Source organism: Cyrtonyx montezumae, unplaced genomic scaffold, assembly GCF_038088225.1.
Source record: "Cyrtonyx montezumae isolate F1298 unplaced genomic scaffold, pur_monq_1.0 scaffold_12, whole genome shotgun sequence".
NCBI classification, from domain to species: Eukaryota; Metazoa; Chordata; class Aves; order Galliformes; family Odontophoridae; genus Cyrtonyx; species Cyrtonyx montezumae.
Window position 1 is genome coordinate 7,911,452 of NW_027071848.1, and position 24,760 is coordinate 7,936,211.

A 24,760-nucleotide genomic window follows, 5' to 3' on the forward strand; every position below is an offset into this window, starting at 1 on the left:
TTACATTTTTCCACTAATTTGAAGGTTTTAAAAGAAGTTTATTTTTCTTTATTATTTTACTGGCAACCATAATTTAATGTATGTATAAATACCCTTTACAAAATCATGAATTATTTTGCATTTATTATGCTTCCTCTCCATCTGCATTGAATACTACTAATTACCTTTTTAAAGTCAACAAGTGAAAATTTTTGCTCTCATTACCAAGCTCTAGTCAAGAGATAATGTTCATGAGCAAAAACAAATTGAAAATGTCAAAAATGTTGTAGGATATATATTTTTTTAATATAGCCAATGAGATATTCAAAGGAGCATCCGGGAGTTAGAAACACAACTCTGATTAAATGCAGTGGGAACTGTCCTTCAGAAAAGCTTTTAAGGCATTGATATGACATTTTAAAATTATTTTTCTGTGAGTGCATTGAGTTTTTTATTTTTTTACTTTTTATTTGGCATGATAGGTGGAAGTTAAATTTCAAATAACTGATTACCACTGAGAAAGCATGAGACAGGTAGGAAATTAAAAAGGGCCCAGCGGGAATCAGGATGACAAGTCAACTTCAGTTGCTCAAATGAACAACGGGAAATTTACATGCAGTTACATTGCAAATTATGTCTACAACATATTTTAAATCCTAAGTTTATGTATTTAAAATAAATAATTCTAAAATTCAGGGAGGGGTGGATTTCATTAAATAAAGCTCTTGCAATAGCATTTTCATGCAAGAAGTCATAGACCCTCCACTGCCTCACTGCCCTTCTGTGGACTCACTCCAGGCTCTCAATCTCTTTCACGTAGCGAGAAGCCCAAAACTGAGCCCAGCACTCGAGGTGCGGCCTCACCAGTGCTGAGCACAGGGGACAATTACTTCCCTGCGGGCTCTTTCCCGCGCGGCCGTCCCGCCGCTCCCCTCACGGGCACCGCTCACTCTCCCGCCTCGCCCCGCGTCGCCGCGGTGACGGTCCAAAGCCGCGGGGCGGAGCGGGCTTGGGCAGCGGCGGGCGGGAGCCGGGGCGGGACGGGACCGCGGGGACCGAGAGTGAGCAGCGCGGAAGGCAACGGGACGGGTCCGCTGAGGGTCGGTGTTCGTGTCATCGTGGGGCGTCCCGGCCCGACGCTTCCCCGGTGCTTGGAGCAACAGCTGCTGCTGTGTCACCTCAGGTGAGGGTCCGCCGTGCAGCCACAGCTGGTCCTGTCCGTGTCTCGGCAGGTGAGGGGTCTGGAGCACAGGTCTTGTGCGGAGCAGCTGAGGAGGCACTGAGACATTGTTCATCCTGGAGAACAGGAGGCTCAGCGGAGTGCTCATCGCCCTCTGCAGCTCCTTGAGGTTGTGGTGAGGTGGGGGTCAGCCCCTTGTACCAGGTAACAGCAATAGGACGAGAGGTGATGGGTTTGGGTTGTGCCAGAGCAGGTTCGTGTTGGATATTAGGAAAAAAATCTCAGGAAAATGTGCTGAGACGCTGGCACAGGCTGCCCAGGGAGGTGGTGGAGTCACTGTCACTGGAGATGTTCAAGAACCTTGGAGATGTGGCACTGAGGTACATGGGTTAGTGGGCATGGTGGGGATGGGCTCATGGTTGGACTAGCTGATCTTAGAGGTCTTTCCCAACCTGAATGACTCTGTGATTCCCCTGTGGATCCAAGGGTAGTGATACTATATCTGTGTCACCTCAGGTGCCCATTCTCTGTGGAATGAGAGCTCCTGTGCCTCAGGTGCCATGCAGTGGCATCCACACACATGTACATGCTGATATCCCTCCCCTGGAGAGTCTGTGGCAGGTTCCTGTCCTTGCACACAGCCAGGCTTATTCCAGGCCCCTGTTCCTTCAGATCCACTGACCCAGGATCAGACCAAGGAGCTTGAGTGCTGTGTTTCTCCACTCTGCATTTTCAGTGCAAGGGAGCAAATAGTCAGTGCGAGTCCAAAAATGTATTTGGGAGCAATTATGAACCAGTGTAGCTTTATTATGAAATACGGAATTTGATCTCTGCACTATGGCAGTGAAGAAATGGCTGCTGCCTGTACCCAGGAATCTATGGCAAATTTACATTCATGTGTTCAGGAACAAATATTGATATCACAACCAGAGAACGACCCAAGCCAAACTCTTCCTCGTGGAAATCCCAGTCTATCCTCAAGTCAGCAGCATTTCTACTATCTCACTGCTGCACCAAGAGGAGCTGCTGACGGAGCTGAGCTTACTCCTGAAGCTTTCATGTTGTCCACTGAAGCCTTTCCCTTCTCCTGTTGTTTGCAGTGAAAGAATCACAGAAATTGAAAGGAAAGCTCTGAACTATCCAGTGTGCACTGCTTTGCTATGTACAGGTACACTTCAGAGAAGCTGAATTACATTATTTCTGTTGTTCCGACAGGTTAACAAGACTTTCAGTAGTATGGAGCAGGACTTAAAAGTATTTCAGGAACAGGTTCTCACTAAGTAAGTAAAGACTATCTGGGGGTTGAATGCATAATGGAATTGAATTATGTGTGTTCATTAAGGATGTGAAACAAAATAGTAATGATCTCATAAGTAAACATTCTTTTACAAATTATTTGAATCCTTTAGAACATTAATTATCTGCTTTTATTTATTTGAATCTTTAAACTCTGCATATCTGAACAAAAGAAAACTGAAAACTGGGATTTTATTAAAATGTTAAGAAATTTCATTCTGAATGGTCTTCAAAAGTTGCTATACTACAGCAATATAAACTTAAGTATCACAGCACTTAAAACATTCAAAACTATTAGAAACAATTGATTGGCTGTTCAATCTGTAGCTTTATTTTTCACGTACAATAACCAAAATTGTTCTGCCAAGTATTGCATGCACTTTTCTTCCCAACTTACTCATCTGTTTTCTACGTCATCCAAACTGAGTTGTTTTAATCTAAACAAAATATATAGTACAGCACAAACCATGGGTGAGATTTGAGGCAGGGCCTCCTATCATCCTGCCTGTTCAAGGAACACAGCAAGATAAAGAGCACTTCCCCATGTGTCATATCAAATGGTTCCTTATATCATTATTATCAAGAGGCAATCTAGCTAATATGGCACATATTAAGTGTAAAAGTACTTCTGAAAGTAATAGAAACACATATATTCACCCACACCTTTCTCTGTCTGAAGGAAGCTTTAATATGATTTGAAAGTGTGCTGGGTTGTACTGAAGAATGATTCATGCAGTTTTCATAATGGAAAAGAATGCTGTGTTAAAATACATTCTGAACAAAGTGTCTCCTTTTTGGCTTTGAGGGCCATTCTTTTTGTTCGTTGCTGTCTGGTAAATATGGTCTCATAAAAACATGAATTAAAAAAATCAAAATATTATTCTTTGGATATTTCATTAACAAATCAAAAGACCATTTTATGAGTTCAGATCTGTAACTGTAATTGATGTACATGAAATTTCAGGCCACTGTAAATGGATGTAGAGAGTGATCTGTCCCATCATAAACAGCTCTTTTAGTACAAAGAATCTGGTAGTTTAGTGTAGGATACACATCCAGTGAGAGACCAGTGTTTCAATCTATGCTGATAATATTGTAGAAGTAATGCAGACAGCTTTAAAATTTGGAAAAAGGTTATATTATGGGGTAGAAATCATGACAATTGTATCCCATCTGCAACAACCTACAAATCATACATTATACATCCACACATATATGACAGTGTATGGCTAAAAATTGTTAAATAAATCAGTTGTAGTTCACATGCAGCATAAAAGGTATTAATGGAGTGTTGTATCACAGACAACTTATGTCTTTGGTATTTCTAAAGCAGCTCTTGAGAAAAGGAGTTAATGCTGTCTCTAGAAGCTGGGTTAAGGATCAAGATCTAATGAAGTACTACTTGGGAGGGAAATCTTTGTTTGCATTGTTCTACATAGGTTTTGCACATTTGGATAAATTTGGTCATAGACTTTTTCGTTTGTCAGCAAGCCTGAGTAATTAAGGGATATGGACAGTATGAAGTAAACATTTCTTGAGATCTCACTGTCTAGATTTACAACCTTATTCTCAACTGTATGGACAGCAATAATTTTTCTTTGTCTATTGAGAAACCATCAGAAAAACACAAGTCTGGGCAGAACTACAAAGCAAAATGTTGACAGAATTTAGAACGTTCTAATAAGTACAAAAATATTTTGTTATAAAGGCCTGGAGTTGTTTAAATTTACTGTATGTGTTTTGTTTTGTCTGTTTGGAAATACACACTTTAGACATGCAGATAAATAGTCATTAATGACAACAGAATATGAATCATCTCTGTTTTCATTATCATGGAAATAGAATCAAAGGACTAAGAGCTAGCTTAGATCTCTTTAAAAATGAGTTATTTTTCAGTGTTTTGAACCACTTCAATGAACGTGCAACAGAGTAGCTTCCTCTTGCTTAAATACAAGTCATCGGTTTCATGTGGGAGGAATGCATTTGGTGTATGCAGACAGCAGGGTAGGAGTGCTGAATGCTTATGAGCAAAATTCCCATGCATCTTCCCTTTATTATTTAGCACTTCTTCCTTCATGCCACAGAGATATTAGAATGGCTGCAACACTGATGGGCAGTCACAAAGGCATTGCCACACAGCTGCACGTGCTGTACACAGTCAAGAGTTGGGAACTTTTAAACTTGTATGAATTAAGTAGTCACCAGCTATTGTTCTTTTACTTATTTATAGAAAGATTAGTTGAGATAATATTCTTCAGAGGAAAATAGAACACAGCAAAACTCAAAACAGTGACTTTTGGGTTATTTAAGAAAAGAGATGCCTATCAGACTACTGTATATAATATAATGAGAAGTAATAGATTACATTTTTTCATAATTCTAGATGATCAAATTAAAGAAAGAATACAATTACTGGTTTAATGAACAGGAAATTCAACATAGGCTTATAACCAAATGAATGCAAATAATATGAGGCTTGAAAACTATGCAGCAGTATGAGAAAGTTGAAATTACATTTAGATTAAACCTTAATTGTACAATAAATAGGCACTGTGACAGACAGAAAAGTGAAAGCAAACAGGTGTTTACTGACAGTGTTACTGAGTTAGGAGGAAGACAGTTGATGCTGAAGAAAAAAACACAATGTGATTCATTTGTGCTTTCTTGTAGGTACTGCAGTAATTGAATGCACTGATCTCTAAATCATTGCAGAGGGAAAATGTAGAAATGTTCATAATGATGAGATGATACCACTAAAAGGAGTAATTTGAGGATTTTAAATGAGTTTGTTTTTTTTTTTTTTTTGTCCTGGCCAAGATAAGATTACAATGGCTACTGATGACACATTTCAGTACTTCCCAATATGTGACAAAGATAACATAGAGATCTAAAGAAAGTCATAAACTGTATATGGGGGTAATTTGTAAATATTATCTCTTACTTACTAAAACAAACAAACATATTAAAAGCTTTAATTAGAACCAGAATAGGGAAAAAGAAAGGTGCTAGAAAGATACAAAAAGAAGAAAAGGAATATTGTTAACTAATATGAGAAGGGGATGCATAGATAACAGATACCACTAAAAGTATGTGTGGAAACTAGGTATTTACAGGAGAGGAAATGAATGAGATGCTATGCCTTAGAAGTTTAAAAATGCAGTACATTACTCTGGTTAAAAACTATCATCAGTGAAGGATTTTCCTGCACTTTGGTGAAATAAATGCCACTTTAAACAGTCTTTGTATCAGTCCAAGAATAGCTCTGAGTATTAATGGAATAAAGTTCCATTTCTTTATGGAGAGGAGTTAAGCAAGAGCGTACACTGTCCCCTCTACCTTTTCCTGAAACACTAGAACCTCATCTTAAGTAGACACAAAGCAGTAAGTCAGAAAAATAAAATTATTAGAAGCATTTCAATAAAGAATTTCATTTAATTACATTGCAGTGTGCCTAACTGGAATATTTCACCCAAATTTGAATAGATCCATGAGTTCTAGAAAGATCCCAGCTTTTACAGAAGTTGCCATTCTGAAATGCCATCTGTAAATTCACAGATGGAGAGAAACCCACAGTTCATAAAACAATTGAGTTTATTGGGCAATAAAGTCTTCACAACACTTACAGAAAAAATCTCATATGCCCAGAAGAACTGTATAATGTAGAACAGTCATTTCTACAAACAAATTTTTAGACTGCTGAAAAAATCACAGACCTTCTTACAAAGAAATAATCCATAATCAAATATGTTACAATATATATATTTATTTCATATTTTGCTAATATTCATTATCAATTGCAAGGTTTGTATTTGTGTGGAATAAAGAAAGCTACATATTGAAGTTCAGATGCTTTTCATGTGTCTGCTAAATGGTACATTCCATCTGATTTCAACAGTTCAACACTGTCCAAGGTCTGATTTTTTAATACTGCTCCCACATAAGGATAAGAGGGTAACTAAGAGCAACTTTTTTAACCATATACCAACATTTTGTTCCTTATTACACATCATATTCCTAAAGCAGCAGTGCAAAAATTATTCCATCACTGTCAATGAAGTTGTACTTCAAGGAACACAATCAAAATGTAACCTCCTAAGTTTGGAAAAATTCTGATGTTTACGTTAAATGCATCACGTGGTCTCACGAAGACAAAGTCACTTTCAAAACTTCTGTGCATCCTGGTAGTATTAAACTTGTCTAGTATTATAGAAGTCTTTTTATTTAAGTCTATTTTCCACAGTGAGAGTGTAAATGTTGAACTAGCAATCAAGAATAGTGACTGGCTTTCAGGCTCTTTGCTTAACACTTCCTTCAGTAAACTCAGCTTCCATCATTACTCATCCCTTAACAGCAAGTCCTGTGCCCATGAGCAACTCAGTATTCTCCTACTCTGATCCTCTGAGGTTTCAGGCTGAATACTTTCTACCTAACTTATGCTCATATAACAGCTTTTCCCTGAAAGGGCAAGAGGATATCAAACAGTATTCATGCTAGGCAGAAAGTCAGGAATGTGCTAAATATTCTGGTTTGGACTTCAGGCAAACTTATGATTTAATTTTTGAAGGTATCACTTAACTTTTCTATTTTTTTTCTTTCTGATATTGAAAACTGGCTATTTCCATTAGAAGTAGAATGAATTATTAGCAGTGTATCTACCAATTTGTTTTCTCCATTACTCTTTATTCTTTTCAAAAAAGTTTTTTCTCATTATTATTACTAGAGCCTCTTCATGGGATGCTGAACTTCAGGATTTAGTGCATCAAGTTGACATCATAGTAAACAGCAAGAAAGAAGAATGGGAAAGGAAGATGAAAGCTTTTGAAGCTTTGATGGATAACCAGCATCAAGAATTAGCAAGAGCCCAAAGCAAATTGGATCAAAAAGGTCAAGAGGTATTTGAAAATATCAGATCTGTAAAAAATATATATATCCTGTGAGGAAGTTAATAGTGTGATTACAGTGCTCTGTAAGTAGGCTTGTTTGTTCTATCATAGAAAAATACTAAACTCTTTAGAGATCAAAAATTATCCTTACTATTTTGTTTTAAAGTGAGCTTCTGTTCTGAAAAGCCATTTTAAAAATGTCATTCCCAAGTCCCATTTTTCTTTTATTTCCTTAAAGTCGAAATCAAATATTCTCAATTTAGCTTTGAAAAGATAATCTGATTCTTTTTCTAGATACCAATACTTCGAGTGTATCAGAAATTTTAAATAGAAAGCTGCAGTACCAAAAGTTTGACAAAATTATGTCTTTGTAATTCATGTTTATACTCCATTTCTATCATTTCACATGCCATACTGGCTTTGAATGCTAATGCTTTTAGTAGTAGTTAAGATTTGAATTGTAATACCTGTTAGAATTGAATATCAAACTGAAGGCACCAGTGGATCTGACATCACCTGTACTTGCAGTCGTGTCTGCTGATATACATTTAGAGAATCCTGGCATGACATTCAGCTGTAGTGCTCCTGAAGTTAGGTGTTAGGTGATTACATGTGGGTGTCCTCCTGTGAGCTGGGTGCCAGTGGGAGTCTTAAAAAGGATATATCCCTCCCTAACAAACAATTATAGGAACTTGCCCTTTGTCATTGCAGTCAGAGGAGCCAAGAGAATAATTCAGCTAGCCAGTCCTTTAAGCATCTATTTATTTGCCCATACACAGGTGTTATCTGAAATGTTTTAGAAAATTGCAACTAGCTTCCAGCTGCCTTTCCAGAAAAACAGGTGTCATGTATACCCTTTGTCATATTTCTCATGTCCCTGTGAAAATCTTGGATAATTCAAGATTTAAACAATTCAAGCAAAATTCTTACATTGAGACACAGCAGTTCATTCATATCGTTGGGGCAGAAATGCTTCATTAAAGGGTCTTTTCTGACATACTCATATGGCTTTATCATAAATTCATAATATAATATACAATCCAATTCTTTTTGCAATAAAATCCTTAATTTGATGTTGCTGCAATCTGACTTTGTGGTGTGTTTCTAACTGTAGGTGGAACTACTTCGTCAGAAACTGGAAAACTTAGAGAAAACTAACTGTGAAATGGCTCAGAATTACAAAACCCAGCTTTGTGCACTTAAATCACAAGTAAGAAAAAAATCAGCTTCATTTGCATTATAAGAAACTTAAACATACTCGTTGTACAGATGCACCTGTATGGATCTGGGGATAGGTTGAGCTGTGTGATCCAAATGATGCTGGCTGTAGCTTCTAACCTGGCTCCATTGTCTTTCTGTACTGGCATGTACAAACTCTTTGGATGGATTTTGATGTAAGGACAAGTATTTAATTTTCTGGCTCTGGACCAATAACCTAAAACCCTGGTGAATATATAAAACGTATAATTATAATTAGATTCATACTAATATGATTTGGATGCACATTAAGAATTTTGAAATGCTCTTGACACTACTTTGCTGTAGATATTTGTCTGGTTCTTGTTTGTCTGGTTTACAGAGAAAGAAGAAGTCTGATAACTTTCCGTAAGGGAACAGCATTAAAACTAGAGTAGCCTGGCACTGTGGAGTCATTTTGGCTTTATTTATGTGTTGCTCTGTGTCTGTGTTTTTGCTCTCTGTTGTTTTTTCATTTCAATTATGAATTCAGATCCTAAACAAATTTCAAACTACTCTGATTCTCAGTTTTTAATAAGTTCACGTCTGCATCTCTGCATTGTTTTTCCTGCTTCTCTACCATTTACTTCACTGAATTCTCCTACTGGAGAGTTAGCATTACAATTAAAATTTTCCACTCATTGCATTTAACACAGAATACTTCAGTTGTTTAAACTGGGAATCATTATTTTCATTTAGAGGTGATAACACCACCCACAGCCCATCGAGCCAGTAAATACAGAATTCATTTTCAAGATTTTGTCTCCTTTGTCTCTCTTTTGTTTCTTATCTTCGCTTGAACATTACACCTCCTTCTACATTGTACATTCTTAAGAGCTACAATCTAATTTTCACAAATAGTGTGTTAATATTTACATCATTGTATCTTTAGGTGCAGATGTTTTCTTAAAATCCCTTGCAATTTTTGTTCCTTCCTAATCTTGATAGAAATAGAAAGGGTTTGGTTTTTTTTTCTAGTTCTCTCTAATAATGTGTAGGCTATTCAGAATAAATTTCTCTGCGATAATACTTCTCCTGTGGTCCTCACTGCTTTTTAGCCTTGATATTAATAAAAGCAACTCTTTAACAGGCAACATTCCCACAGAATTGATTATATGCCTGTTGACTGCAGTAAAGCCTATTTTTTTGTATTAGAGAAGTAATTCCTGATAGTTAACCCAAAACTCTTAAACCACACTTTTTCACTCATTCAAATGTACAGCATTTTGTTGCAGTTAAATAGCAAAAGCTGTAGGGATTCATCTTTATTATTTTCTTACTTTCTTGCTTTTTTATTTTATTTTACCTATAGTAATACTTAGTTACTTTCATTTTGCAAATGATGGAAAACCTTCAGCAAAAGAACAAGAATCCATTCTTGCTCTAAGAACTTTAGCAACTATGTGCATTTAGAGTTTAATGTCTGGGCTGCATCATGCTCCCTCTAGAATCAATGGGAGGAACTGAACATTCCTGGAATACGATTCCTCTCAGTGTATGATGAAAATTTGAGAGAGGTGAAATGTCTGAGCACTGGGAGGCAGCTCTTTCTAACTCTGAGTAGCAGAGTCCTCCTCAGGCTCATGCAGAGTATCAAACTGTTCAGAGTGACAATACTTCTGAAAAATACGGTATTTCTGCTGATACCTTCCCCACTCTGCTTCTGACTCCTAAGTCATGTTTTCATAGTAAGATCAATAGGCAGGATGTTATTTGGGCTGTAATTCTCAAAGATGCTCTTTGGAGTGCCGCAATTCCAGAAGAAAGCAATCACCCTGTGCATAACATTTCAGCAATTTTTATGATAGGAAAGAAAAGTGCAAGCCTAAAATATTTTAATGATAATCCTTTATTCTGGTTGATGAAGCACCCTTTAAAATTGTTAACACAAGATGGCAGTAAACAAGTGTAGAAATTTCACTTACACACCAGAGGAAATGCCACTGTGGATAATGTTGCCATAAAAATCTCCAGCACAATTAAGTAGTTGTCAATTGAACCTAGTTGAATTGTTAGTTTCCATTTAAGTGAGAGCTTTGTTCATCTGTAAGAAATTCATATTATTAAATGATTATTGTATTGATTAAATATTTGAATGTTGAACTTGCAGTAGGCAATTCTAATTTAGAGAGAACTTTGGTCACATAGTCATCCTTGACAGATTCTGTGTGTTCCCCTCTGCTTCCATTTTTAGTTTTTGAAGTTAACACATAGTTATGAAAAGCTGTTAAAACAAAAACATCGTCAAAGCAGAGAAAACTGTAAGGAAACCCCAGAGACATCATTTGATTCAAGCAAATTAAACAAGAAACTGGAGGTAAGAAGATTTTGTTACCATGTTCTATTTTTAGTATGCCTCTAGAATTAATTTGTTGCTTATAGTTGTAAACTTTAAGTTTCTGATTCTTCTACAGAAGTTATATAATTTTCTTGCCAAAGTTGTGTAGCTTTATATTCAGGTTTTGTTCTTTCACTGAAATTTTATTAATGTTGTTAGTAGTTTTATGAGTTATAGACTTCAGAACAACTTTTATTCTCTAGGACTAGATAGAATAAGAATTTAGGATTGAGAAACTGTTTGTTAAACATGTATCCTGTCAGCACTTACATGTCTGAGGCAGTCCACAGCTTTGACTTCAGTACCTCGTTTCCCTAGGTCACACATTAGCAAGGATAAGGCACTTAAAAATACAGTCTGCAGAATCCAACTTATTGAGTGGGGATAATATATGATGCTGAGGATAGGTTTCAGTCGTATTCTCTGTCAAGCCTGACACAGAATGGATTTTAGCTGACTTTTTCTCAGATACAATAAGATGCTGATCTCTAATCAGAATTCCCAGACTTAACTTCTCAAGGGTTTGAAGTTGCATTATGATCTGTGGAATAATTAAATATTTACGGAGCCAGTGGGTGAGTTACCCAACACAAAATTGGCACGTATAGAGTGTGATTCTATATGGCAGCTTCTCCTCAAATACATTTATGGGTACATTCACCGGCACAGAAACATAGGACTGAGCAGTGTAATCTCTAGCTCTACTAATTTTTCCTTCTTCTTTCTTACTTAGCTAGTACATTTTCTTTGAAAAATGAAATAACTTCAAGAAGAGGAATTCCAGAAACTGTTGAAAAACCATATGTTGTTTATTATGCAGAAAATTAACACGAGGAGATTCTGGTTCAGATTCTGTTTGGAGATAAATTTATTAAACTGAGTGTTCCCTACTCTGGGAAAATGGTGTATCCTCTAGTCTGGTGTAGCATAGGAGAATCAGAAAAAAAAAATCAATATTTTCTCTGCCACTCTTTGCAGAGATCATAAAGAAAAAAATTAATGTCTGCTTCAAGCATTTACTGACCTGGGTTCTGTAGGGAAAGTAAACAAAAGAGCCAGTGGAAACTAAGTGTGAGCTGTTGCATAGCTTTTATGCATTGTGAAGACTTAGCTGCTCATGATTTAGATTTATATCAATTAATGATGCTAGACAATTTAAACACTTGGAGAACTCCACAAATGAAAACTTAAGAGATTATAGATGTTAATTACTTTCATACTTAAATTACAATTAAGCAGCATTTTAGGATCCGTATTTTGGTCTTGCCTATCTTTTCTGTTACGACGTAACATATGGGAGGAACTCCTGCCACCTTCAGGTCACTTTACGTAATACATACATGATATCTCTTCCACATGGGAGAGTACTCATCAGAAACTTTGCTAAGCTTTGGATTTCAGCATAGCTACCAACATCTGCCACTACAAGAACAATAAATGGGTTATACATTTATAATTGACTAAATATATCACTACTTTGAAACTTGATTTGAGAATGACCTCGTTCAAGATTAAAATGAGAAAATAATGTAACAGAATTCTATCATTTGATTAATTATGCACTATGAAAAATGATTCCGTGGAATATATACAGGAAATTCTAGTATTAAGGAAATAATCAGTGTTGAAAATCTACTAAACTCAGCAGTCCTTTAGAAAGGCCTTAAACCTACAGTCTTCATTTAGCAAACTGAAACTCCATTTGTATGACATTTTGTGAAACTGGAAGATTTTTGTTCATTTAAAAAACCAAACCAGATATTATGAAAGCTAATCTGTGCTGAAAAGCATTTGATTTCGTTTCAGTAGCTTTGTGTGTGTGTATTAGAGGAATATGTCAGTTTAATGTAATTATAAAAGCTCATCTCCCTTTTTGGGACCAACATTTCCATTTCAAAAAAGGCAATTTTTATTAAGACTTAAATGAGCATTTTGCTTTTCACTTTATAAAACAGTATACTGTAATTTTGCTAATTGTTCATCCAAACAAGAGCAAGAACTTTATTAGCTGTGGAGCTCTCCCACTTATCTGTAGAGTACTGCCTTTGAAGTCAGTTGTGACAAGAACAATACAAGATCTGATATGATGTAATAAAAAATTCAAAGTGTAAATAGGAATATAAATACGAATATATATATCAATATAAAAATATGTATATAAATGCAAGCAATTATATGTAAACACAAAGACAAAAGCAGTATTAGCAAAACCTGATTGTAACAGCATATATTTTAAAGTTTTTGTTCAAAATAGGTGAACGTAGGACAAAAATCCAGAAGCAGAAATTGAACAGAGAACAAGAAGTAAAATTTATCCTCTGCAGCTGCTGTATGTTTGTTCAAGAAAAAGAGCAACAAAAAAGCACTCAAAATATTTGTCTGACAATTAAGGGTTTGATACCCTGCTGATTACTTTTACTTCACTTTCAAGTCTCAGGAGCTACCACCCCTCCAGTACAATTGGTGGTTTATAGTCATAACTCTAAGATTCACAGCAATGGAAGTGATTTTAAATAGTTTATCATTTCTGTTCATTGATTATGTTCACCACCCAAGTTTTTCAGATTTACAGCCTTTAAGATGTTGAGTTTTTTTCCAGAGCGGGTGGCTTATGTCTGGATGGCTGTTTTATATCTTTGTGGGTTTTTTCTTCTTTCCAGATATGTAAAGATTACTTATAATTACAGAACTATCCTTTTCTTGGAATGATAAAATTAATAAATGATTTAAATTAAGGAAAAATAATAGTTTTCCCTCTGTTCTGTAACTCTGTTTTGCTGCCTTTCAGGAATTTAAAGCAAAATCAAGCAAATGAGATGAGAAAGGGACAATCTGTCAAAATCATCTCATTTATTTAAGTGCTCAGCAAAAATTGTTGTCTGAGAAATGTGATTTGTTTCAGGTAAAATTTCTACCTTCCTTCTTTATAAGGAAGTTGAGAATTAAATGAACTGTTTGCTCAGTTGGAGTTATTTTAACTTATGTTTTAAAATCTAAACACTCCTGAGCTCATAGCAAATGTAAAAAAATAATACAGATACATTATTTTAAGTACAGAAGATCCATACTGAAAGATACTGATACATGCAGTTATTTTACTTTCATTCCTCTTGTGTAATATAAATAATTCTCACAATGAAAATTGTGAGATTTCTGCTAAAGATAAGTGTAAAAAGCAATGCATGTTCCTTTTTAAATTTTCAACTATGCTGCAGATTTAGATTTATTTTCTATGGTATTTACTAACATATGTATGTTGCTCTGAAAGTAATGTCTTACTCTCTTCCATTGACATTGTAACAGATAAAAAGAACAGCAACACTATTTGATAGAGCAAATTCTCAACTGCAAAACTGTTTTTCAACGTATTCACCACCATTAGCTATGCATTGTTGCCAGCCATGACCATAGGCTTGCATGCCACACTTGTGAATATCTGCACCAGCAGAGGTAAACTGTTGTCACTGTCACCACTGCTGAGATGCACCACTCACTGCCTCACTGTGCTCACGTCCACTGTTTTATCTCCATAAGCACTCAGTGAGCATTGATGAATGTCAATGTGGAATTCTTTCCTCATTCAGAAATTGCATTTCACACCTTTGTTTCCTCCACACTGAGGCCTCACCTGGAGTATCGTGTCCAGTTCTAGGCTCCCCGGTACAAAAAAGACAGGGATCTGCTGGAAAGAGTCCAGCAAAGGGCTACGAAGATGATACAAGGCATGGAACACCTCTCTTAAGAGGAAAGGCTGAGAGACCTGGGTCTGTTCAGCCTTGAAAAAAGAAGACTCAGAGGGGATCTGATCCATGCAAAGGGATGAAGCTGGACTCTTCTCAGCAGTGTGTGGCAACAGGATGAGGGGAAATGGTCACAAACTGAAGCATAGGAAGTTCTTCACAAAAGTGTGTGGGTACCCCTTCACTGTAGTGATGGAGCACTGGCACAGCTGCACAGAGAGGTGGTTGAGCCTCCTTCTCTGGAGACATTCAAGACCCACCTGGATGCTACCTGTGCAACCTGGGCTAGGGAGCTGCTTTGGCAGGGGGTTGGACTCAGTGATCTCTAGAGGTCCCTTCCAGCCCCTACAGTTCTGTGATTCTGTGACATCAGAGGCCATTTTGTCAGACTGCCCCTCTGCTGCCTGTCACATGGAAACAAATGTAGTAGAATACTGGCAGGAAGATTCAATCTCAGCTGCCATCCCACCGACATTCAACTCTGACCTTGTGGGCCAACAGAACGAAATAGGAGACGTTACTTTCGGAGCAGCCCTTGTACAATAACTGTGATTACAAGTTCTTGAAATTTAACTTCCACTGTAGATAGTACATATCACTCCTGTTTGGTCAAAGTATAAAGCTCCCTCAAATCTAAGTATCTAAGTGATCCCCCCACTATTCGAGGATCATTTATACAGAAAATTGAATCCCTTTATGTTGCTCCAAAAGCCCACTTAGGGGTGTTTGTTGGATTACTTACACCTTTTCTATGATATTTTTCATCTTTCAATTACCATTCGGTCCATTGTTGGCTTTGTGATCCCTTTTTTAGCTACCATTTTGTTTAGTTCTTTATTATATAACCTACTGGTATAGCACATTTTTAAAAAATATTCCTGTTCCAGAACAAAGTGTACATTTAATGATTTCTTGATGACCTATCCTGCTTTAAAAAAAAATAAAGAAATAATGTAAATGTTATTTGGGCTACAAAGCAGCTCAGAATGAAGTATGGGGAAGCCAATTATGTTTCTAACTGGTAATCCTCTTTTCCAGTGGGACTAAGCTCACTGGATCTTAATCTAGTGAAAAACGTTCTTAATGGTTCCTATGAGACTCTTTACCCATAGTCACTATTTCCAAGGATGACAGTTCCATTTCATTTACGGATGTGGAAAGCACTATTTGCTGTTATTGAACTTTCATACAAATGGCTGAGAAAATGGGACTTTGACTAGAAATATCTACTGGTTGTTGCATGTTGAGTTGATTATAGACAAATCAAAGTAGAGTACTCAAGATAATCATCCACGTTTTTCTGTTGAAGTTCACATGACTGTCAGCAGTGAACTCTCTTTGAAGATAGGTTTCATCACAACTGTAACATCATACTAGCAACATCAGGCTAGTTTATTAAGGATAAGTTTGATGGATTGTTTCTAAAGTATTAATTGATTCTGTGTCTTTGGCCCAAATTCTTATTCTGTAAGGTGTTCGATTTCCAAATGGAGACTTGCACTTTGATTTCACAAGATGCTTGCATGTCAAACTCCATTACTTAGTCGTTGGGGGACCTTAATTTGTTATCTACATACATTAAATTTACCTGCCAACTTATTTAGGCTTTTTATTTAGTATGCAGCCTGTGGTCCATTTCAGCCAGAACAAGTTAAGAGAACATAAAACAATGAAATCAAAAGCAGTCCAAAGAATTCCTTTTTGCAGTTCTTATCAAGGAAATACAGTATGTGCCACACTACTTACTTTTTATTTAAGTTTTCTTGCTCAATTTGATCTGTTCACATGATACAAGGTTTGCAGGTTATATTTTGGTGTCATTTTTCCAGCTAATTTTGAATTTAAGTCTTCTGAAAGATTCCTGATGCTCTGTCCAGGTGGAAGGATCTATATGGATAATTTTTTAAGCAGTTGCCATAGTGACTCTGGTTCTTCACACTGCCTGTGAATTCACAAATACCACCAGTACCTATTTTCTGAAGTTTTCTTTTTAGAGTTATTTAATGAGTACAAGAAACTGAAGAAAGTGAATGGAGTGCAAGACTGTTTCCAGAGATGCTGAATGTGCAAAAGGTTTTTCCACAAGATTAACAATAATGATACAAAACTGAGCTATGAACTATGCAATACATTTTAGTCAAAGGTCATCGTATCAGTCCTGAGGCATACACACACAGCTCCTACTGAGTTCATTATATCAAAGAGAAACATTTCTCTCAAATCACTGTTATAGGTTACTCCTTTGAGTAGGTCATCATAATCATCTTTTCACTTTTGAGGCTAATTAATATCAAAGTGCTAGTGAAGTACACAACAGAGAAAAATCCTTGAAAAATTCTGTACTCTTGTAAGTTTTAGAAATGTTATTCTCACAGAGCGTGATGAACTTTAGGCTAAAGAAAGGAAATATCCGTTAGAATAGTAAAACAATCCTTTCCAAAGTTCCATGTTTTCTAAGCAAGTCCTGATGAGGAAAATGGAAATTAGCTTAATCATTTCAGTAACAACTGTTAGGCTGCAAAAAAATTAGATGTAGTTATTGAATTGCATTAAAGGTATTTTATTGTTTTATAGAAGCAAACCCAGAGTTATCAATTCCAGATAAGCAATAAGAAACAAAACCAGGAAGAGATTGTTAAACATGGCCAGCCTGAAAGAGAAAAGGATGGGTTAATTGTTGAAAAGCTAAGGGCAGCAGTGAATGAAATGATAATAAGCAGGAATAGAATAGAAGAGGAAAATCTGAAACTCCACGAGGCTCTAAAAATGTTTCAATATCAGTGCCAGGTAATAATACATTTTATTTTCCATAAATACTGTGGAATAAATTTTGGAGTATTAATTTCTTATGACTATACTTTAAAAAGTAGTGCTAACATGCCTATATACAAGATCTGTACACATATTGTATGTATTTTCTTTGCAGAAATGTAGAATGAACTGTAAATAGTAAAATGTATCAAGTAAGACTTGAAGAAAGTTTGAAATGCAGTAGTATATCTTATTCTTGTCTATTTACCTAGATTTTTACACTTTTCCTTTCCCTGTAGCACCACAGAGAGAATTATTTTAATTCACCTGACTCCTTGTATAAAAAGTTTTTCTATTAAATTTCCTTGTCTGGTTTGCATCTTGTTGCACAAAATGCCCTTCACAGACTAAATAAGTACATATTAAAGTGTACGGTGTACTTGATTGTTCTAAAAACAATATTCTTCAGTGCAACTAATGTCTAGACTGGCAGCATCAACGTATAAGATTTTATCTTATCTCTGGTTTACCAGTTTTCATCTGCTCTATGAAGACAGCTGTTTGGGCCTCTTCTTTTGCTCATCATCTTTGGACTCTTAGAAGACTGAGATATCATAGAATCACAGAATATCTTGACTTGGAAGGGATTCCAGAGATCGTCAAGTTACAGCCCCTGCCACAGGCAGGGTTGCCAACTGCTAGATGAAGTACTAGATTAGATTGCTCAGGGCCCCATGCAACCTGGCCTTAAACATTTCCAGGGTTGAGGGCATTCATAACCTCTTTGTGCAACAGCACCTCACACTCCCTCAATAAAAAAGTTCCTCCTGACATCTAATCTAAATCTCCCCTCCTTTAATTTAAAACTGTTCTCCCCTATCCTGTCACTATCTACTCTTGTGGAAAGTTGTTTTCCCTCGTGTTTATAAACTCCCTTCAAAAATTGCAAGGCCACAATGAGATCTCTCCTCTCTTTTCCAGGCTGAACAAGGCCAGTTCATTCAGTCTGTCAGGGGAGGTGCTCCAGCTCTTGGAATATCTTTGTGGCCTTCCTATGGACCCTTCCCAAAAGGTCCACAACTTTCCTGTTCAGGGCACCCCTGGCTTGGATGCAGTACTATAGCTGGGGCCTCATGAGGGCAGAGTAGAGGGGGACAATCACCTCACTTGCCCTGCTGGCCATTCTTCTGATGGAACCCAGGATATCATTGGCTTTCCAGGCTACAAGTGCACACTGCTGTCTCATGTAAAGTTTTTCATCAACCAGGACCTCCAAGTTCTTCTTAGCAGGCCTGCTTTCAAGGAGCTCATCTCACAGTTTGTAAACATATCTGGGATTACCTCAACCTAAGTGCAAAACCTTGCACTTTGCTTTGTTGAACCTCACTAGGTTCAATAGGGCCCAACTTTTTGAGTTTATCAAAGTCCCTCTGGATGGCATTCCTTTCTTCTGCTCTATCAACTGCACCACCTGGTATCGTCAGCAAACTTGCTGAGGGTGCACTCAATCCTGTCATCAGTGTCATTGATAAAGACGTTAAAGACTACCAGACCCATGATGGACCCCTGGAGGACACAGCCCACTGGCCTCCACCTGGACACAGAGCCATTGAACTCTGCCCTCTGGCTGCAACCTTCCAACCAATTCCTTATCTACCAAACAGTCCACCCTTCAAATCCATGCCACTCCAATTTAGGTCATGGTGGGAGACCATGTCAAAAGCCTTGCAGAAGTCCAGATAGATGACATCAGTCACCTTCTCTTTGTCCATCGATGCCATCACTCCATCATAGAAGGCCTGCAGATTAATCTGGTACAACCATCCCTTGGTGAAGCCATGTTGGTTGCAGCAGATCACCTGCTTGTCCCTCATGTGCCTTAGCATGTCTTCCAGGAGAATGTTCCCAGGCACAGAGGTGAGACTCACTGGGCTGTAGTTCCCCAGGTCCTCCTTCCTTCCTTTCTTGTAAATGGGAGTGATATGTCTCTTTTTCCAGTTCCCAGGAACTCCATCTGGCAGCTAAAACTTTTCAAATATGATGGAGAGCATCATGGCAACCACATCATCCAGCTCTCTTAGGACCCTGGGATGCATGTTGTCAGTCCCCGTACAAGTGATGGACTTGTACACCTTCAGTCTCGGGAATTGGTCTTGGACTTGCTCCACCAGTACAGTGAGGAGGAGTTTTCTACCTCATATCATCAGCCTTTTTTATTAGCAAATATTGAAACAAATAAGAATAAGATTCTCATTTCTTTTTTTTGTTTGTTTGTTTTGCTTTATTTTGTTTTCTGGTAATGTGAATTTGCTTATTTATTTAAGCACTTCAGTATTCAGGAATATATTGAGTGACTTATAGTGACTTTATCTGGAGAAAGATCATCTATTTTTCTTAACTTCATTTAACTTCATTTAACTTCAGTTACAATATACGTCACAGTAATTAACATATATGGTGGAGATTTACTTCAGGTATTGTCAGAACAACCAAATTCTGCGTATGTTATGTTTGTTTATACATTTGATTTGCACAGTAGTTCCCTGAGTCACTAGACTGTATTCAAGTTATAGGTACGCAAGCAAAAAGACCAGCTTGGGGGGATGTTGAAAAGGTTGGCACAAACAGTAGTTCGATTACAATACATTTGGAGCAGAACAAAACATGGAAATTGGAGCAGGGGGACTAAGTGCTGCAGGACACAGGGGGAGTAGGTGGCAGCATGCTGTAGCCTTCTTTAAGAAGATATTCAAGCTAGAGGAAATATTTTTAATGGATGTCCATATGAGAAAGTGGAAAGTGCAGAGTCTGTCATCAGACAGAAAAAGCAGGCACGTGTGCATATGAGTGCTAGATGGAGGACAAGGATATTTGGACATGGGTTGGGTGAAGGAAGGAGGAGGAGATGGGAGTGTTGGTGAGGAAAGTACTGATTTCAATGGCAGCTAGTCTGGTATTATGTATGCCTCACAAATCTTCTGTGCCTGTGATTATTTTATGTACACTTCTACTTGTTTCTGTCATACTACTGATTAGAAAGAATGGTGAAGCGTATGAAAGATGGATTTGTTGGCTGTGCAGAAAATATGAACTTAAGAAGATCCAAACTGAGACTGAAGAGTATTTCTTAATCTCATGAACTGTTTCACAAACTTAGTTGCAGTACATACAATCCATACATGAGAGGCAGCTCGAGAACATCACACAAGAGACTTGATTCTCAGAAAGCCTGCATTGAGTCAGCTAGTGGACACTCATTTATATAGAAACACAGCATATGACTGTGTTAAAACGGTTGAACAATTCCGAGCAGAGGTAGAACACAAAAGCTGATCACAAAAGTTTTGAGTTTTCCTTTTGTTATCAAACGTGGCAGTCTATTTTAAACAATTTTTTTTTCCCAAAATAGAATATTTGGTAAATTTTTCAACTTGGACAGTCTCTAAAAAAAGTAATATTTAATTGGATATTTTCTAAACAAAACTTTGGTCTTCACTTTGGTATTTTTACTAAGTGCAGTAAGTGGTACATATCTAACTTTTTTTAAGTGATATGTGAAACCCTTCACCTGAAGTTCTCTTTCAAGTATTATTGCTGCTACTGCTGTGACTGCTGTTATTCCTGGTATTACTGCATTTCACAGGAGGAAATAAAATTTCTGTAAATGTGCATGATGACTGCAGTGTGCCACAGATGATTTGACTTCCACCACACAATTGTGAAGTATTCCCCCTATCCACTGCATAATCAAATAAGAGGTGTACGCACTTCAAATTAATTTATTATGAACCAATTGTGGCTATCTCTTGAATGTTGAAGTCATTAAGATGATCATAAGCAAGATCCTGCTGACAATTTGAAAAATTCATTAAGCTTTAGTTCACTAGAATATGCCCAGACTTGCATATCCGAGTTTAAGAAGCTCTCTCAGGCTTAATTTAACAAAGGATATGATGAATGAATCTGTACATACAGCCACCATTAAAAAAAACAGAAGTGCTTCATATCTATCTTTGGCAGCTCTTTCAGCCAGGGGAAAACCCCAGGCTTCTTGGAAGGAAGGTCATTCTAATATGAGACTTTAACGGAAATAAACCTTTGAAGTTTCTTGCTTGCAGTGTCATTTTTGGATTCCATTTTTAAAGTAGTCTTTTGAAATTTTAGAAGTCTAATTTTTGCTTTTAAATATGGGAACTGTATTATATTAAAGGGAAGAAATTATGAAAAACCCTAGGTTTTGGTGTAACAATTTTAAAGGCAAAGGATTAGCATCCTCAGAAAATCCTTTTCTTTTATCTAGATCTTGGATGAGAGGAAATGTTCTCTAGGTATAGACAGTAATTGCAAGAATCTGATTATTGTTCCTTTTGTTATTTGGTATCTTCAGTATGATTCTAGAATATCTTATGGTAATTACTGTAGGAATTCAGATTTCATGATGTCAAATATAACACATAGCTTAAGGCCGCATTATCAGCCAGAAATGACAGGTAAAATAGAGACAAGAAGAAATGTATTTTCATGATTAAGTGAAAATTTGTTGATGTTCTAAATAGGCAATTACCTCTATGGAGTTAGAACTAGTTTTGGTGTTGACTGAGGGCATGCTTTATCTAGGTGTATAAGTCTACAGGTATCTTTGCCACGACCCAAGTGCAGGACCTTGCAGTTGGCCTTGTTGAACTTCATGAGGTTTGCATGGGTTCAACTATCAACCCTTGTCCAGGTCCCTGTGGATAGCATCCCTTCCCTTTAGCATGTCAGCTGCACCACTCAACTTATCTGCAAAGTAGGTCTGAGAGTGCACTTGACCCCACTGTCCATGTTGTCTACAAAGATGTTAAATAACACCAGTTAATCTCTGATGAATGAACACTCTTCACCAGTCTCCACCTGGACACTGAGCCATTGACTACAACTCTTTGAGAGAGACCATCCAGCCAATTTCTTATCCAGTGAGTGGTCCATCCATCAAATCCATTTTTCTCCTATTTGATGACCTGAATGTCATGTGGGACAGTGTCAAACACCTTGCACAAGTCCTGGTAGATGATGGCAGTTGCTCTTTATCTGCTGACTCTGTAACTCTCTCATAAAAGGCCACCAAGTTTGTCAGGCATGACTTACCCTTGGTGAAGCCATGATGGTTACTACCAATCACCTCATCTTTATTTTCCATGTGCCTTAGTAGATAGAGCCTTCAGGAGGATCAGCTCCGTGGTCTTGCCAGGCACAGAAGTGAAACTGACTGGCCTGTAGTGGATCTCCTTTTTTTCTCTTTTTGAAAATGGGGATTATGTTTCCCCTTTTCCAGTCAGTGGGAACTTCACCAGACTGCCATGACTTTTCAAATATGATGGATAGCAGCTTGGTATCTTCATCTACCTGTTCTCTCAGAATCCATGGATGGATCTCACTGAGTCCTGTAGACTTGTTCACCTTCCGGTTCCCTAGATTGTCTCTAACACGATCTTCACTTACTTACAGCAGGCAGATCTTCCTTATCCCAGCTCTTAATTTTGCTTTCTGTAGTTTGGGCAGTGCAGCTAGAGCACTTGCTAGTGAAGACTGAGTCAAAGTAGTTGAGTACCTCTGCTTTCTCTGTGTCCCTTGTGACAAAATGATGTACTAAAATAAAGCATTTTAAGCTGTTACTTTCTCATTTTATTTACATTTTTGTGTATTTGTGTTTCTTTAGAACATAGAGGCAAGCTTTTCAGAAATGAGTTGCAGACACGGGATGCTCTCTGGGGAAAGATACAACTGGAATGCCAACAGTTGCATGCAGAATTACTGAAAATCAGAGAGCATAAGGATATGCAGGAAATGTATTTATGCTAAAGTCAATATTTGAATGAGTAACGACTGAGTTAATAACTTCTTGGTTTCAATGTAAGAAAATTTGGGGATAGACTCTTTAGCTGGGTCTGTGGCAAAAGAACAAGGGGGAATGGCTTCAAGCTCAGGGAGGGTGGATTTAGGTTAGATATATGGAAAATAATCTTTTGCAGTGAGGGTGGTAAGGCACTGGAACAGGTTACCTAGTGTTGTGGTTGACGCCCCATCCCTGGAGACTTTTGAGGCAAGGCTGGATCAGGCCCTGGGCAACCTGATGTAGCTGTGGTGTCCCTGTTCACTGCAAGGGAGTTGGACTAGATGCCCTTCAGAGGTCTCTTCCAACTCTAAGGATTCTATGATTCTGTGAGGACTCTAAATTAAGTCTTTTTAAAAGGATGCCTGCAATTCAGAAGTCAAGCTAAACAATTTTTGAATAAGCATTTTCATTAAGGATGAGATTTCATGCAATAGGTGTCAGCTGTGTTAAAAGGATTTTATGTTGCCTAGATCTTTGCAAATCGATGTATTTCACCTATTTTATTTCTTTTCTTGAAGTGCCTTTGTATTCCTTGACATTAAAACACATTGGGAGTAGTGCAATTACAGTTCTTCCTAGCCTCCTTTCAGTAAAACATTCATGTTTTTTATGGTTTATTTAATCTACCATAACTATCTTGAGATTATATGAAATACTAATCAACAAGAGATTTCAGGATCCTTCCTGCACACTCTTCCATTGTCCTTAATCTCTAGAAATTTCCCGAGATCCAACTTGTTTTAGGCCAAATCTTTTGTTGTTGGATTAGTTTTTTTCTTGGTTGGTGGTTTTTTTGTTGTTTTTTTTTTTCTTTTATTAGCAAGCAGGTTCCCAGATTTACATGGAGGAGAAGATACTGTAAGGCAAATATTACTGCACATTCTGCTTGTTTCACGTTTTGTTTATTTTTTTATTTAAAGTCATTGGTCATCCTTTGTACAACTTACTGAGCAATCGGAAAATAAAAATGCTGGTTTATTACTACTGGCACAGAGTCAAGAAAGCCAACAAGAAGTGCAAAACAAGGTACTTCATACTGTTAAGTGCTTCTAGATCTTACACTGCAATCTTGGATTTTGAAAAGAGAACACAAAGTACTGGCCTTGGTCATGTGCAGAAGGGAGCTGGAGGATAAACTGTAGTTTTCAGAGAATATTGAGTTTTCATATATGGTAATTGTATAGCTGTGGAATTATCAGTGTGCCCAGGTGGCCAAGAAGGTCAATGGCATCCTGGCTTGTATCAGGAATGGTGTGATGAGCAGGACTAGGGAAGTAATCCTGCCCATGTACTTGGTATTGGTGAGGCTTCACCTCAAGTACTGTGTTCAGCTTTGGGCACCTCAGTACAGAAAGGACATTGAGGTGCTGGAGCAGGTGCAAAGAAGGGCAGTAAGGCTGTGAAGGGCTTGGAGAATATGCTCTACATGGAGAGACTGAAGGAACTAGAGCTGTTTAGTCTGGGGAAGAGGAGGATGAGGGG

The 24,760-nt window shown here is 37.4% G+C and overlaps 1 protein-coding gene across 1 annotated transcript in view; it reads left to right on the top strand.

Annotated features, from left to right (window-relative positions):
- Positions 1-2,377: 2,377 nt before the first annotated feature.
- The window catches only part of DEUP1 (deuterosome assembly protein 1), a 41,223-nt gene continuing 18,840 nt past the window's right edge, over positions 2,378-24,760 (top strand). Inside the window, 9 exon segments of the mRNA XM_065729983.1 lie at positions 2,378-2,439; positions 7,176-7,347; positions 8,453-8,548; positions 10,769-10,891; positions 13,701-13,814; positions 17,227-17,439; positions 20,193-20,213; positions 23,116-23,231; positions 24,199-24,304. Of these exon segments, the coding sequence (XP_065586055.1) occupies positions 2,396-2,439; positions 7,176-7,347; positions 8,453-8,548; positions 10,769-10,891; positions 13,701-13,814; positions 17,227-17,439; positions 20,193-20,213; positions 23,116-23,231; positions 24,199-24,304 (1,005 nt within the window). The 5' untranslated portion in view covers positions 2,378-2,395.